The sequence below is a fragment of the Ursus arctos genome, unplaced genomic scaffold (assembly GCF_023065955.2).
Source record: "Ursus arctos isolate Adak ecotype North America unplaced genomic scaffold, UrsArc2.0 scaffold_20, whole genome shotgun sequence".
Lineage (NCBI taxonomy): Eukaryota > Metazoa > Chordata > Mammalia > Carnivora > Ursidae > Ursus > Ursus arctos.
This window is the reverse complement of record NW_026622875.1, coordinates 5,537,647-5,553,207: the sequence shown is the minus strand read 5'-3', so window position 1 is coordinate 5,553,207 and position 15,561 is coordinate 5,537,647. Positions and strand designations below refer to the sequence as shown.

The window sequence follows — 15,561 nt, the reverse complement described above, 5'->3', positions numbered from 1 at the left end:
ACTTCCTTGAAAGGATAATAGCTGTGTCAAAGTTTCAAGGATCTTGATAGATTCTGCCAAATCATACTTGAGAAAAGTTGTACCAATTAATACTCCCTTCACAGCTTTTTGAGGAGGCCCATTTTCCCATTTTCTGATAAGTGAAAAATGACATCACACTGTGATTTTTATTTGGATGAAGAAGAGACTGATCATATTTTGGGGTTCTGTGGGCATTTACAATATACTTCTTTTATTCTTTGCTCATTTTTTTTCAGTTCAAGATTTTCTATTTGATTCCTTTTTGTAATTTTTCTATCAATCTTTTCTATTTGTTCAGAATTTGTTCTTCTGGTTTCTTTTTTTTTTTAAGATTATTTCTTTTATTTTAGAGAGAGAGAGAGAGCACGTACGCTTGCAGGAGAGGTTGGGAGGGGCAAAGGGGGAGGGAGAGAAAGAATCCCAGGCAGATTTCCCACTAAGCATGGAGCAGAATGTGGGGCTTGATCTCACAACCCTGAGATCATGACCTGAACCAAAAGCATGAGTCTGATGCTCAACTGAGTGTGCCACCCAGCACCCCTGGTTTCTTTTAGTTCTTTATCTGTGATTTTCTTTAGCACTTTAAGCAAATCCAATGCTGGGCTTCCTCAGGGATGGTTTCTAATTTTTTTTCCTGTGAACGGGTCACACTTTCCTGCCCCTTTTATATGCCTTGTAATTTTTTTGTTGAAAATGGACGTTTTGAATATTATGATGTGGTAATTTTGGAAATTAGATTCCCCTCCCTCCCCAGGGTTTGCTGTTGTTGCTTTTTTCGGGCTACAGTATTTGTTGTTTCTTTTTTTTAAGATTTTATTTCTTTCTTTGAGAGAGAGAACGTGGTGAGCAGGGGGGAGGGGCAGAGGGAGAGGAAGAAGCAGACTTGCTGCTGAGCAGGGAGCCCAACGTGGGCTCAATCCTGGGACCCTGAAATCAGGGTCGGCTGAAGGCAGACACTTAACCAACTGAACCACACAGGTACCCCAGTCATTTGTTTATTTAGTGACCTCTCCAAACTATTTTTGCAAAGACCGTATTCCTTTCATGTATGGTCACCTAAGTCTCCATTCCATTATGTAAGTAGTCAGTTAGTGACCTGACAGAGCCAAAAAGAAAGAAAAAATACTCTCCTGCTCTTTGCCAATTGGCTGTGAGCTGGGGCACTCCTACAACATTTAGCCAAGCCTCCCATAATGTTGCCTTAGCTTTCACCACCTGCTTGTGCAGAGCCGAAAGATCTGCCAGTGATGCAAGCCTAGCACCCTCTCAAGTCTTTTTTGAGTGTACATCTGGCCCTGGGCATGAGTTTTGCACTACAGAATCCCCAGTATTTCTAAGAGCCCTACAAAACCCTTATTTTTCCATTTATCTTCCTCCTCAGCCTCCTCCCTCCCAGGCTTTTTGGTCTATCTGCTGCTTCCCCATTCACCATCCCTTGCCCGCAGCAGCTATGGGTAGTATGCTTTCAACAGATGCTACCTGGGAAGCCACTGCAGCTCTGAAAGATTTCCAAGGGAGGCAACACAAAGACACACCTCTGTGCTGGTCCCTTAGGGGCACCAAATAAGTCAAAAAGTACAACCACAATTTTTTTTTTTTTTTTTAAACATGGTCTGTATCATTCCTCCTGGGACCAGCAAGCCACACCAGAATGCAGGTTGTCATTGCTATAGCCACTGCCACGCTGGGAACAGGGGATGGTAGAAAGGGAAGCAAAAAACACCACAATGGTTTCTAACCAAATTTAGCAGTCTCTCTTCGTTAAGCATTCCCCTTGGGTGTGGCAAGTTCTGAATTAGATTCCGGAGTGCTGAAAAAGTTGATTCTGACATGTATTGCCAGTTAATTATTGCTTGAGTGGAGGCAACAACTCTTGGAGTTCCTTCGTCCACCATTTTCTGCAACATCACTCCTCTTTTGCTCATTTTTATTGAAGAGATTTTTATTTTTATTTTTTTAATTTTATTTATTTAGGGGTGCCTGGGTGGCTCAGTTGTTAAGCATCTGCCTTCAGCTCAGGGCATGATCCTGGAGTCCTGGGATAGAGCCCTGCGTCAGGCTCCCTGCTCCACTGGGAGCCTGCTTCTTCCTCTCCCATTCCCCCTGCTTGTGTTCCCTCCCTCACTGGCTGTCTCTCTCTCTGTCAAATAAATAAATAAAATCTTTAAGAAAAAAAAGATTTTATTTATTTATTTGAGAGATAGAGAGAGAGGGGGCATGAGCAGGGGGAAGGGCAAAGGGACAAAAAGAGAGGGAGAAGCACACTCCCATTGAGCAGGGAGCCAGATGCAGGACTCAATCCCAAGACCCTAGGATCATGACCTGAGCCAAAGGCAGATGCTTAACTGACTGAGCCACTCAGGCACCCTGAAAAACTTTTTAAAAACCTTTACTGCATCTATATAATTGATACATAGTCATTAAGAAAGGTTTACACTAAAGAAAATCATATGAAGAAGGAAAAGATGACCCAAATATAGTACTGGGTACAACTTTACCCACGTAGTTAGAGATATGAGTATAAAATTTTACACAAATGGAATCACAGAATAACATGTTCTCCTATAACCTGTTTTTTTCACTAAATAACCATGTATATCTTTCCAGGTTATTAAACATAAACTCTCTTCCCCATTTTTAATGAGTTAAGGGTATTCCACTTCAGGCATAATCAAATAATAACCTAATCAATCTTCTTGTGGACATTTACTTCTAATTTTTATTATTATTTTTTAAAAGATTTTATTTATTTATCTGACAGAGAGAGACACAGCAAGAGAGGAAACACAAGTAGGGGGAGTAGCAGAGGGAGAGGGAGAAGCAGGCTCCTTGCCGAGCAGGGAGCCCGATGCGGGGCTGGATCCCAGGACTCTGGGATCATGACCCGAGCCAAAGGCAGATGCTTAACGACTGAGCCACCCAGGTGTCCCTCTAACTTTTACTATTATAACAATTCTGTGATGAAATTGTTATGCACACATCTTTGTGTACTCGTACAATGATCTCTTTAGAGTAAATTCCTAGAAGTAAGATTACTAGGTCAAGGGATATGTACATCTGCATTGGATATGTACTATCAAACTACCCTTTAAAAAGGTTGAATCAGCCCACATTCCCGCCAACAGTGAGAAATGAGAGAGCTCAATTCCTCCTACTTGAGTGAATCTGAGGTTTTCAAGTCATTATTAATCTTTTCAATCTATCAGGTAAAACACGTCATTATTTCTTTATTTTATGAGTTAAATTGAACATCTCTTCATGTTTTTATTGGCCACTTGCATTTCTTTTGAGAAGTGACTATGTCATTTTGCTATTTTCCTGGCTAATTTCTTGAACACAGAATGTCAAGCAGGTAGCTCTCCTCCACTCCTCCACTTTGAGAATCACTGCAGTAGTCAGCATAACCTTCAAATATGCAGACCTAATGTTTTAAAACTTGTGATCAATTATTTTACATAAACTCGATATGTATGGAATGATAGTGGTAGAACAGCTGCTATCAGATCAGCCTTCTCACAAATAACGCCTAGTCACTTCAAATGAGAAATAAAACAGCTACTTGAAGACTGGAGAGCGATCAAAAGCAGCAGTCAGCTACTCTGGAAAACAGTTCGGCAGTTCCTCACAAAGTTATAAAGATAGAGTTACTATTTAACCCAGTAATTTCATTCCTAAGTATACCCAAAGAAACGAAAACATATGTCTGTACAGACTTACATACATTCTTAGCAGCATTATTCATAATAACCAAAATTTGATACAATCCAAATGTCCACCAACTGAGGAATAGATAAACAAAATATTTATATTCATATAATGGAATATTATTTGTTCATAAAAAAGGAATGAAGTACGGATGTATGAAACAACGTGGATGAACCTTGAAACATTATATTAAGTGAAAGAAGCTAGTCACAGGAGGCCGGTAACTGTCTTATTCCATTTATATGAAATGGCCCAAATAGGGAAATCCATAGAAAAAGAAAGATGATTAGTGGTTGCCAGAGGCTGACGTTGGGTAGGGAGAAATAGGGATTGATAGTAAATGAGTTTGAGACTCCTTTTAGAGGAGAGGAACATGTTCTAAAATTAGAGCGTGGTGCTTGCACAACCTTATGGATACATTTAAAAATGCTGAATTGTACACTTTAAATGGGTAAAATGTATAGAATATAAATTATGTCTCAATAAAGCTGCTTTTTAAAAAGGAGGCAGAAACTTGGGAGGAGTCAATGGTTGAAAAAAGGGAACAGTACTGAGTAAATTTCCATTTTTTACAATCTTTTACCTAAGAACAGACTCTAGTTGGTGCCAAGCATGGTGGCTAAACCTCAGATAGAAATTTGCTGTCACTGGCAGAGAAATCAGAGGATAAAGTTTAGTGACCATGCAGATGGAAATTGAGAGGAAAACTCCAGAAAGAAAAAGGTCACAGAGAATTCATCCATCCACCAGAAGGAAGACAGAGACTGAAGTCTGAGTTCAGTCAAATTAACTCCCTGTTAACAAACACAGAAAAGTCAGTGCTCTTTAGAGAAACGTTAACAGAATCCAGTCTTTACTACCTATGTATTGTTCACAATGTTCAGAATACAATTCAAAATCACTAGTTATGCAAACACACAAGAAAAATGGCACAAGAGAAAAGGCAATTGATGACAAAATGCTAGATTTAGGAGATAATGATTTTAAAGAAGCATTTATAACCAAGGCCTTAATGGAAAATATGATTTTGAACATATATAACAGAGAAAATCTCAGCAAAGAGAAAAGAACTGTGAAAAAATAACCAAATGGAAATTCTAGAAGTGAAAAATACAACATCTGAAATTAAAATTCACTGGACAGGCTTATGAAAGATTGGAGATAACCAATGAAAGGATTAGTAAACTTGAAGATAGATCAACAAAAATTATCCAATTAGAAATCTGAGGGGAAAAAAGACTAGGAAAATATGAATAGAGCCTTGATGACCTGTGGGATAATATCAAAGGTCTAAAAAATTCATAACTTGTATTCCAGCAGGGGAGGAAAGTAAGAATGGGACAGGAATAAAATCTGAAAAAATGGCCAAAATTTGTCCAACTTAGGTGAGATCATATATTTATATATTCAAAAAAAGTATACAGAACCCCAAACAAGACAAATACAAAGAAAAGCATACACTATCAAACTGCTGGAAACCAAAGACAAAGAGAAAATCTGTAGAGCAGCCAGAGGTAAATACCACTTTACATTCAGGAGAACAATGATACAAATAGTCACTCATTTTTCATCAAAAACAATAAAGACCAAAAGAAAGTGAGACAATATTTTAAAGTGCTCAAAGGAAGAAAACAAACAAAACTCTGTAACTCAGAATTCTAAACCGAGTAAAGACATCCTATAAGAATGAAATGAAAACAGACATTTTCAGATAAACGAAAAGTAGGAAAATTCTTAACCAGGAAAGGAAGATTTTTAGCCTGAAGGAAATTTATATCAGATGGAAACTAGGATCTTCAGGAAGAAATGAAGAGCACTAGAAATGTTAAACATGTAGGTAAATATAAAAGACTACCTTTATTCTCTTAATTTCTTTAAAATGAATATGATTTCCAAAGCAAAAGTTATGACATGCTGTGTGATACAATACTTATGACAACTATAGCAATATAGGAGAGGTACATAAATGGAGTTATATGGACACAGTTTCTTATGTTTTACACAAAATGGTATAATATCAACTCTAAGTAGTATATGAGACAAAATAAGCATCAAGTAATGCCCATTCTCTTTGGACAAAGGACCAAGTAGAAGGGGCCCTGCAGCCGGGAACCCTTTTGACATAACTACCCTAACTCCAGGAATACACCAAGAAGAAGCCATGGCACCCACCCCACTAGGCACTGTGTGCTGTGGAGACAGTGGGATAGAATGCTACGGAACATTGCCACCCTGCACTAAAAGAGCAGAGGGGGCACCCCTCCTCTTCCCCACATGGTGCTGCCAAGGCTATATGGTAGATCTCAGTCAGACCATTCCAGCCCTATAATACTGAAGCAGGGGCCATCCCTGATGAGCACTGCGAAGACTGACAAGTAGGGCCCTATCTACCATCCCCAGTTTGCACTAATGACAGCAAAGAGGCAGCACCCAAGTCTTCTCAACAAAAGCTGGGGTAGGATTACGGAGAGAAGGGAGCTACAGAAAGGTTTCTTTAGGTCTGTGTATGAAACCCCTGGAACGCCATCTAGCAGCCCATGCATGCAACCCACTAGAAGCAACACAGTAACACTATGACAACTGTACTACAGTGTGGAAGAAATACCACTTAGGTTTTAAATTTGCCTCTGGGTTAAAAACAGGGCAGACCAGAATAGCGCTGCAATGACTTTAAAAATGAAACTAATATTTGAACCATAGTCCACAAAAGTGAACCAGGACATGGGTTCTGAATCAATACAGGTAACTGCCTGATTAAAGAGAAGATATAAATAGAAACCAGAGTTTCATATCAGCTTAGTGAGGGTCTTTTAAAAATAAAATCTCTAATTTGTAGATGAAAGTTAATGGCAATATTAAATTTATTGTATAACAACTGAGTTAGAGCAATATACCTATTCACAAAAATATACAAATTTCCGCTTTTTCAGCATAGGGAATATAGTCGATGGTACTGTAAGAGCATTGTATGGTGACAGATGGTAGCTACACTTGTGGTGAGCACAGCAATACATATGGACTTGTCAAATCACTATGCTGTGCACTTGAAACTAACATAACATTGTGTATCAACTACACTTCAGTTAAAAAGTTCGCTTTTTCAATATTCCTGTCATCAATCTAGTTACACACTTGCACGGTAAGAAATGTACTCAAACCAAAACCTAATCTATCATTAGCAGCCTCCAAGCATTTGAACTTTCCCCTCTCCACTAGAAATATTTCTTGAAAAACACTAAAAGAAAATGTTCACAAAAATCACATTTTTCTAGGCTTAATATTTCACAGATATCCTGAAAGTTTATATCACCATTATTCTTTGAAGCTTATTTTGTAAAATTACTATCGAATTTTTGTCAGGGAAGCCTAGATAAGAATTTTTAATAAACTGTTAAGAAACACTGCACTCAACTAAAAATTTGTGAAAAGCTCTCAAAATAGAAATCTGATAAATTTGTAGCAAATGCTGGGGTACAGATCACTCTTGAGGACCAGATTCTTATATTTAATATTGAAATTCTTCCACAAAATCAGGCTCTGGATAAATGATTACTACTATTTAAACTTTCCGTTCCAAATTAGGAGAGAAAAAAAATAAATGAGCTACATTTAAGAGTGACATTTCCAGGTTGAAGAGAACACGTAGTCACTTCTTAAAAGAAGCCTTAGCAGGTTTTTTCAAGAGATAAACAAATGTGTGAGAAAAGCATCCAATACCAACTGACTTACATTTTTGATTCTAAGTTGAGATCACTTACTTGGTAAGTAGAAAAGATGAAGAGTCTCAGTGAGCATTGCCCTGCTTACCTTTCATCACGCTACCTTGCCTTGACCCTCCAAATAGATTAGTTCCCATTTCTAGGAGCAGCCTGTACCTCCTTGTTAAATTTATTGCAACTGTAATTAAATAACTGAGTGTGTGATCAACCATTTAATATCTGTCTTAGCAACAAGACAGCGAGCTCCACAGGGGCAATGGCCACTTGGCATTTTTTTAAAGATGTGCAAAAAGTACTCATACAGGTAATTTGGTTTTGACTCAAAATGCTTACAGCATTTATATCTTAGGAAAGAGAATTATTCCTCAAGAAATATGTAATGTTCTATATCACCTTAACAGTAATTTCCACGTTTTAACATTTGTATGTATGTATGTATGTATATCCATATGTGTGTGTGTATATATACATATTTAAATAGCTTCAGAAAGCAATATTTTTTCCAAAAGGTGAGAAGGCCGAATTAGATGATTAGAGAATCAAATGGATTTTGCGAACAAAATAAAAGGATAAATCTAGTTTTTTCTCCTCTTCAAAAATTACATGAAACATTGTTATTTGAAAATTTTAGAAAATGCAGATATGCAAAAAAAAATTTTTTTAATCACCTATCATTTCAAACTCCAGAAGTGACCTTTGCTATGTATTATATTGTCAGACTATTTTCCACTCATACATAGAGATAGATAGATTTTTATACAAATTGGACCATCCTATGCACAAAATTTGTAACTATATTTTTCTTTTGGCTATAGATCTTAAAAATCTTTTCATGGCATTATGAAAGTAGATTAGCATTTCTAATAACTACATACTAATCATTATAATAATTATATTCCATGAGTTAAATAACGTCCTAATGTTGGAGATTTAGATTGCTTTTCATTTGTTGAATCATAAAGAACACTTCATTGAGCATCTTTACCCTATTATAGATTTCTAGGACCAGAGTAGTGAAAGTATGTGTGTATTTCTTGGGTTTTTGATATATAGTGTCAAATTGTTCTCCAAAATGTATGAAGAATCAATATACATATATAGTTTTCTAGGAACAGTCCTTGTCTAATCAAATAATTCATAAAAATCTAAAAAATAATTGTATGAAGGGAAATATTATATGGTTAATAAAAATCTTGCAAAAAGAAAAAATGATCAGATAAAAGAATTCTAAATAATTTTTGTGAAAATACACAAGGGAAAAATGAAACAAAAAAAATCCATTGAATTTCCATTGATAATCCAATGACTATAAACGCTCAAATAGTATTTACAACTAGTTATTCTGAGTCCGCAATTATCATATGGTTTCACTCATTTATGGAACATATGAAATAGCAGGAAGATCGGTAGGAGAAGGAAGGGAAGAATGAGGGGGGGTAAACAGAAGGGGGAATGAACCATGAGAGACTATGGACTCTGGGAAACAAACTGAGGGCTTCAGAGGGGAAGGGAGTGGGGGACTGAGATAGGCCGGTGATAGGTATCAAGGAGGGCACGTATTGCAGGTGCACTGGGTGTTATACGCAAATAATGAATCATGGGACACTACATCAAAAACTAAGGATATACTGTATGGTGACTAACATAACATAATAAAAAATTATTATTAGAAAAAAATAAAATTAGGAGACAATATCATCACATACATTATTTATATACTATAAACATTTTCCCTGAAGCAAAATGATAGAGTATAGATCGTTCCTGAAGACTAAATTCTTACAATATCTAATATTGAAATTTGGCCACAGAATATGCCCCTGGGAAATGATGACTACTATTAAATATACAACGTTAAGTTACAGATTATGGGAGAGAAAAAATATTGTATCTCCAAAGTAATTTTAAATGAGACAGATGCTAAGGAAGAATCAGAAGAATAAATTACATGAGTTTTTTTTTTATACTTAATCTTTTCAATTAGACCACTCTTTTGGTATCACCTTCATTTCATTTACCCTTTCATCTCTAAAATTACAGCATGTTTTCTATAGTAGTGCAAGCATTAACACTTTCAGAACTCAGAAGGAATAATCAAACATCTCACATGTTTTACTTAAGTGTTCCTTCAAGTGTGGTCTGAGGACTACCTAATAAAGGTAACCAGGGAACTTCTTAAAAATACAACTCCCTGGACCCCGTTCTACTGAGGTTTTATTCATCACGTTGCAAGTGGGAGCCCAAGAATATGTATTTTAGCAATCCCCAGGTGATACTTCTGAACGCTGAAATTTAGGTAACTTGATTTATCATTGTAAGGACTGCACAGGGATCTAATAAAATTCTATCACACAAAGCCAGTACAAATTATACCAAACCATAAGAAGGCACCATCCTCAGGCCAGCACCCAGACAGTAAGGTATTCAAATTGAAATCCAGGTAATTATTCTTGAGTCTTGCCACTTTTTATAGCAAGAGTCTCTCTCTTGAACCTGTCCACTTCCCATCCCAGCAGCTATTCCCTATTATTCCGGACATCACTTACTTTTACTACTGCAAAAGCCTCTAATAGCCATCCTGCCTACCGTCTACTGTCCCTCTAATCCATCCTCCCTGCTGACCTCAGAATACACTTCCCTAAAAATGCCAAATCTAATAAGGCCACTACTTAAAATGGATCAGTGGTTCACTATTGCCTGGGGATAAAATCCAAGCTACTTTTAATTTTTCTAACAGACTATAATTCCTTGTCTTTGCATGTTCTGTTCCCTCTCCCGTGCCACTGTTCCTTTGATACCAAAGCAGTATTTCCAATAGTTGAATATTATCATGTCACTAGCCACCACCCATGGCTCTCTATTGATAACATAACATGCCAGTTTTCCAACTCATTTTTCTAGCTGTTCAAAGGAAATCTTATATTGGATGCTCAAACAGTAAAACTGATTAATATAGAGCTTTTCTGGTTGCACCTGGACAGGATGCTCCTCACCTCCTTTCTACTTTACAGCAACTCCAAAGAGTGCTTCATGGAAAATAATTTGATTTTTAAAAGCTAGACTCTTTTACATGGCAAACACATGTAAAATACTCTGGTCCAAGAGTATCTTTTCTGTATTATCTCCTGGTACTACCCCATGCAAAATCTTACTGACACTGCATAAAAGGCACCATACTTGGATACCCAAAGGCTTCTTCTGACTGCAACTCTCATCCCCCAACTTGTCTCCTTGAAGAACTACTGATTCTTCAAGCTTCAGCTCTCCAATCAATATTTACAGGCAGAATTAAGCTCTTCCATACCTTCACAGTGCTTGCACAAAACAAACCTCCTGTATAACATTTATCACATTGTACTATAGTCTTATAGCCTGATTCTCTACTAGACTGTCAACAACTTGAGTGAAAATGTTTACACCTGTCCATCCCCAGTTTCTAAAATACTCTGATGAGCAGTATACATGTGATGCCTATTGAATAAAAGAAAATATATATAAATGCTAATCTCAAGTCCTTAAAAAACTATTACGTCTTCAGTCTATTCAGTCAAATAAGGTAAAAGAAGAATCCTTTTAGAAGGTGTACTTTTCCAGAATAGTTAACATTCTAATAATAGGCTTGGGGTTTAATAAAGTAAATCTTTAATTCAGTTATTCAGATCAATTCAACACCCTGTATTTGTAAATTTTTTAATATTTTCATCAAAATGGCAAGTTAAAGATTCATCTATTTTTTTTTCAAAGATTTTATTTATTTATTTGAGAGAGAGAGAGCATGAGCGGGGGGGGTAGGGGTAGAGAGAGAGGGAGAAGCAGACTCCCTGCCAAGCAGAGAGCCCCACGTGGAATTCAATCCCAGGACCCTGCGATGATGACCTGAACCGAAGGCAGACGTTTGACCAACTGAGCCACCCAGGCACCCTTATCTATTTATTTTAAAGAGAGAGAGCACACACAAGTAGGGGGAGAGGGGACAGGGAGAGGGAATCCTCAAGCAGACTCCACACTGAGCGTGGAGCCTGACACAGAGCTGGATCCCAGGACCCTGAGATCATGACCTGAGCCAAAACCAAGAGTCAGATACTCAACCAACTAAACCATCCAGGTACCCTAAAATGGCAATTTAAAATTATCATGCTTAAATCAATTTATTAGTGAATTATTGAGTATCTACTGTGTTACCTAGGTAATAGAGAATCATTGAGCTATGGGATCTTATAAATTATCTAGGGAGTCAACAATAATATACATAAAATGAAAATGGAAAATATAAGAGCATAATACATTGTGAAAATGAGTACATATTCTACAGACTTAGAATCATTGCTGAAAAATTGGATGAAAATGAGATTATCTGATATAACATCCTAATGTTATAACTAAAAAAACAGAGACTTTATATGAGAAGTTAGAATAATAGATAAATACCCATGGAAGGTATCAGGAACGGAAGTCAAACACAAGCTGGGCCTTAAAGAATGGGTAGAATTCAATAAGTATAAGACAGTGATGAGAGCATTCCATGAAAGGAAAACATGAATGAGGATGTTAGTGAGGGTCAGAGAAGATTCGTGAGCCTGATTTGAGCACAGACACAAATTAGGGAGTTGTGGGGAAAAGATGAATGGATTTTATGGCATCAGGGTTCAGAGAGCATCTAAAACTAGGCAGAAGACCTCATATTTTATGTGATAGAAAACAAGTAACCAGAAAACTTACAAACCAGATCATTTATAAAGCTTTAATAATTCTAACTTAACGGTTTTATTTTGCATTCAAGGAAAATAAGCCACAGAACAATTATGTGATTTCCTTTTAGTTAGGAATAGTACAGAATAGCCCCACTCACCACTCGGCTGCTTCTGGAACACTCTGATGAAGTAACTCATCATTCAAGTACAATGGGTGAATGCTGTTGAGCTTGGCTGTTTGTCTAGGTTTTAAACTTAATTTGTACAAGAAGGGTATACTCTCTTGTGAGGAAAAAGTCCCCCACGTATTCAAACATGAATTCTTGACAAAAACCCAATTCCTTTGGTTTTAAAATAATCCTTTTTAAAATTTACTATTAATACCATGCCAAAAATATGCAACTAAAACTTTTATATGAAACATATTGACAGTTTAAAAAAAAGTTTAAAAACTGAACTCTCCATATTGATTGGGTATAAATTTTAATACTTTACTTCACCATCTTCTACAATCATGCTTAAATTAAGTATTTCCAGAAAGACAAATAATAGAGAACGTACCCATTCTTCAAATTCAACTTAAAGAGTTTATATGGTTCCATAAATCTGGAATTGATTGAACCAGTATATTCAGAAGACAAATCAGAAAGATGCGGTCAAACGCATTCATTGAAAATATTTTTTAAAGATTGAGAACCAGGTGTGTTGTGCATAACCATATTTATGACAGCACATCTGTGATTGTTCACCATTATAACTTACCCCAGTTTTATCACACAAGCGTAAAGTATGAAACGATCCAACAGCAAATAACTCTCCATCTGGAGCCCAGGCAACTGAGGTAATAGGATGCTCGTGAGGTTGTGAATTGTACAAAAGGCGGCCATAACTATCCCATACCTAAAAAAGCAAATTTTTAGAAGTCTTTTATAACAAGTCCCCACATTATTACAAAGAAGCCTGACCTAACAGTAAAGTATTGATTAAAGATTTAGAAATCATCACTTTATAGTAGTAGTAATTAAATGTCTTTACTATCACATAAGGAGGGGGGAAAGCTGTATTCTTTAAAACCTAAATATCTCAAAAAAATTTTATAACATGGTGATAACTTTCCAATTTCACTAAATCACTGATTAATCATATAGCCTACACATTTTGAGTCTATCATTTTGCTCTATCAAACTTTCCCCAAAAGCATTTATTTCAATTAAATTTCCTCTAACTCCAGTTACATTAAATCTTATTTTTAGTATAAATTATTTTGGTCTGAAACTGAATAATGTTTAACAAACCAGCAAGATAGATTTTTAAAACTTCACTTGAGTTGATTTTAAATAACTAGTAAACCTAGGAGTTTTATTTATGTTGCTACTCATTAAATCAAATTCTATGGGTCAGTGAGATAGGTCAATGAGAAAGTCAACACTTTAAAGTACCACTTAAAATTATAAAATAACAATGTGCCAAATTATGAGAGTTAAAAGACATAGCTAAAGTGAAGGACTAAAAGAATATTCTTATTTGCTAAATACTTTTCACCTAAACTTAATTCCTTCAACAAGGTGATAAATGAAAAACATCACATACCTTATATTTACAGTCCTCACCAGCAGACAAAATCAGATCATTGACAGAGTTCCAATCTACTTTTAGAATAATGCCATCATGAGCTTTCCACTATGAGAAAAAAATAAGATATTAATTAAAACTTCAAGAACACTAAAAAGTTTTTTTGTTTGTTTTTTTAAAAAAAGACATTTTGCCTTTCTAATGATTCTCTTGTCCTGTCTTCGGAGATTCCTATCTTCCTTTGACAGCTGTTATGCATAACCTCATTTGCTTCTTTCATTTCTAATTCAAAGTAATGAAAACACTTAGCATTATGACATCCACTATATAGCTTACCTCCTTATAAATCTCAATTGCCTGGACTCAAGATGGAAAATCTCTTGCTATTCAACTATTCCAAGCTTGACCTGTGTGTGATAACACTGGACGGAATCCAAATCTTGCTCTCTTTTATACAGTTGCTTCAATCAAAGATAATGCCTTCATTCTTATTTACTAATTCTTTTCTTTTTTAAAAACTTTTATTACATGACCATTTTCTTTAGTACTCTGTTCATTCTCTTCTGCATTTTTTCCTAAGCCTCATTCTCTTTACCTTCATGTCTCTAGTCACTGAACTATATAAGAAACCTCTGCATATCACCTCTGTTACCATATAACAAAAGGATGTTTTCCACAGATATGTATATATTCTATACATAAATATAGAATGCATACATGTATGTCACCCAGAAATTGATCATCTAGAAAGTAAGCATGGATCCCTTCTTGCTCTTAAATACAACCAATTCATGTGTCCATTTAGCACATGAATTTTACCATGTTTAGGCAAAATAACATAACTCAAAAAGAATTAATTCTCCTTGAAGACCATAGGTACATTTTAATGTCTGAGCCAATTAATTTCACATCAAAGAGTAACTGATGTTAAGGGCTCTATTTCTATAGACCATTCCCAACCTATTGTTCCTTCTTTTTTTTTCTTTCAAGATTTTATTTAAATTCACGTTAGTTAACATCTAGTATAGTATTAGCACAGGAGTAGAATTTAGTGATTCATCAGTTGCATGTTAACACCCAGCGCTCATTACATCAAGTGCCCTCCTTAATACCCATCACCCAATTGTCCCATCTTTCCACTCACTTCCCCTCCAGCAACCCTCAGTTTGTTCCCTATAGTTAAGAGTCTCTTACAGTTTACCTCCTCTGGTTTTATCTTATTTTTCCTTCCCTTCTCCTATGTTCATCTAGTTTGTTTCTTAAATTCCACATAAGAATGAAATTATATGGTATTTCTCTTTCTCTGACTGACTTTTTCACTTAGCATAATACCCTCTAGCTCCATCCACGTCATTGCAAATGGCAAGATTTCACTCTTTTCAACGGTAATATTCCAGTGTGCACGCACGCGTGTGTGTGTACACACACATCTTTTTTTAAAATTTTTTATTATGTTATGTTAGTGCCCATACAGAACATCCTTAGTTTTTGATGTAGTGTTCCATGAGTCATTATTTGCATATAATACCTCCATGCAATACGTACCCTCTTTACTACCCATCACTGGGGTAGCCCATCCCCTACCCCTCTCCCCTCTGAAACCCTCAGTTTGTTTCCCAGAGTCCATAGTCTCTCGTGGTTCATTCCCCCTTCTGTTTATCCCCCCCTTCATTTTTCCCTTCCTTTTCCTACCAATCTCCCTGCTATTCCGTATGTTCCACAAATGAGTGAAACCATATAATTGTCTTTCTCTGCTTGACTTATTTCACTTAGCATAATCTCCTCCAGTCCCGTCCATGCTGCTGCAAATGTTGGGTAATCGTTCTTTCTGATGGCTGAGTAATATTCCATTG

At 36.3% G+C, this 15,561-nt stretch overlaps 1 protein-coding gene across 2 annotated transcripts in view; it reads right to left on the bottom strand.

Moving 5' to 3' along the window:
• The window catches only part of IFT80 (intraflagellar transport 80), a 117,308-nt gene that overhangs the window by 59,896 nt on the left and 41,851 nt on the right, over positions 1-15,561 (bottom strand). For both annotated transcript variants that reach the window (XM_057315862.1, XM_057315861.1), the window contains 2 exons: positions 13,727-13,816; positions 12,899-13,036 (listed from right to left, as the gene is read on the bottom strand). In XM_057315862.1, coding sequence (XP_057171845.1) covers positions 12,899-13,036; positions 13,727-13,816 — 228 coding nt within the window. The remainder of the gene's footprint in view (positions 1-12,898; positions 13,037-13,726; positions 13,817-15,561) is intronic.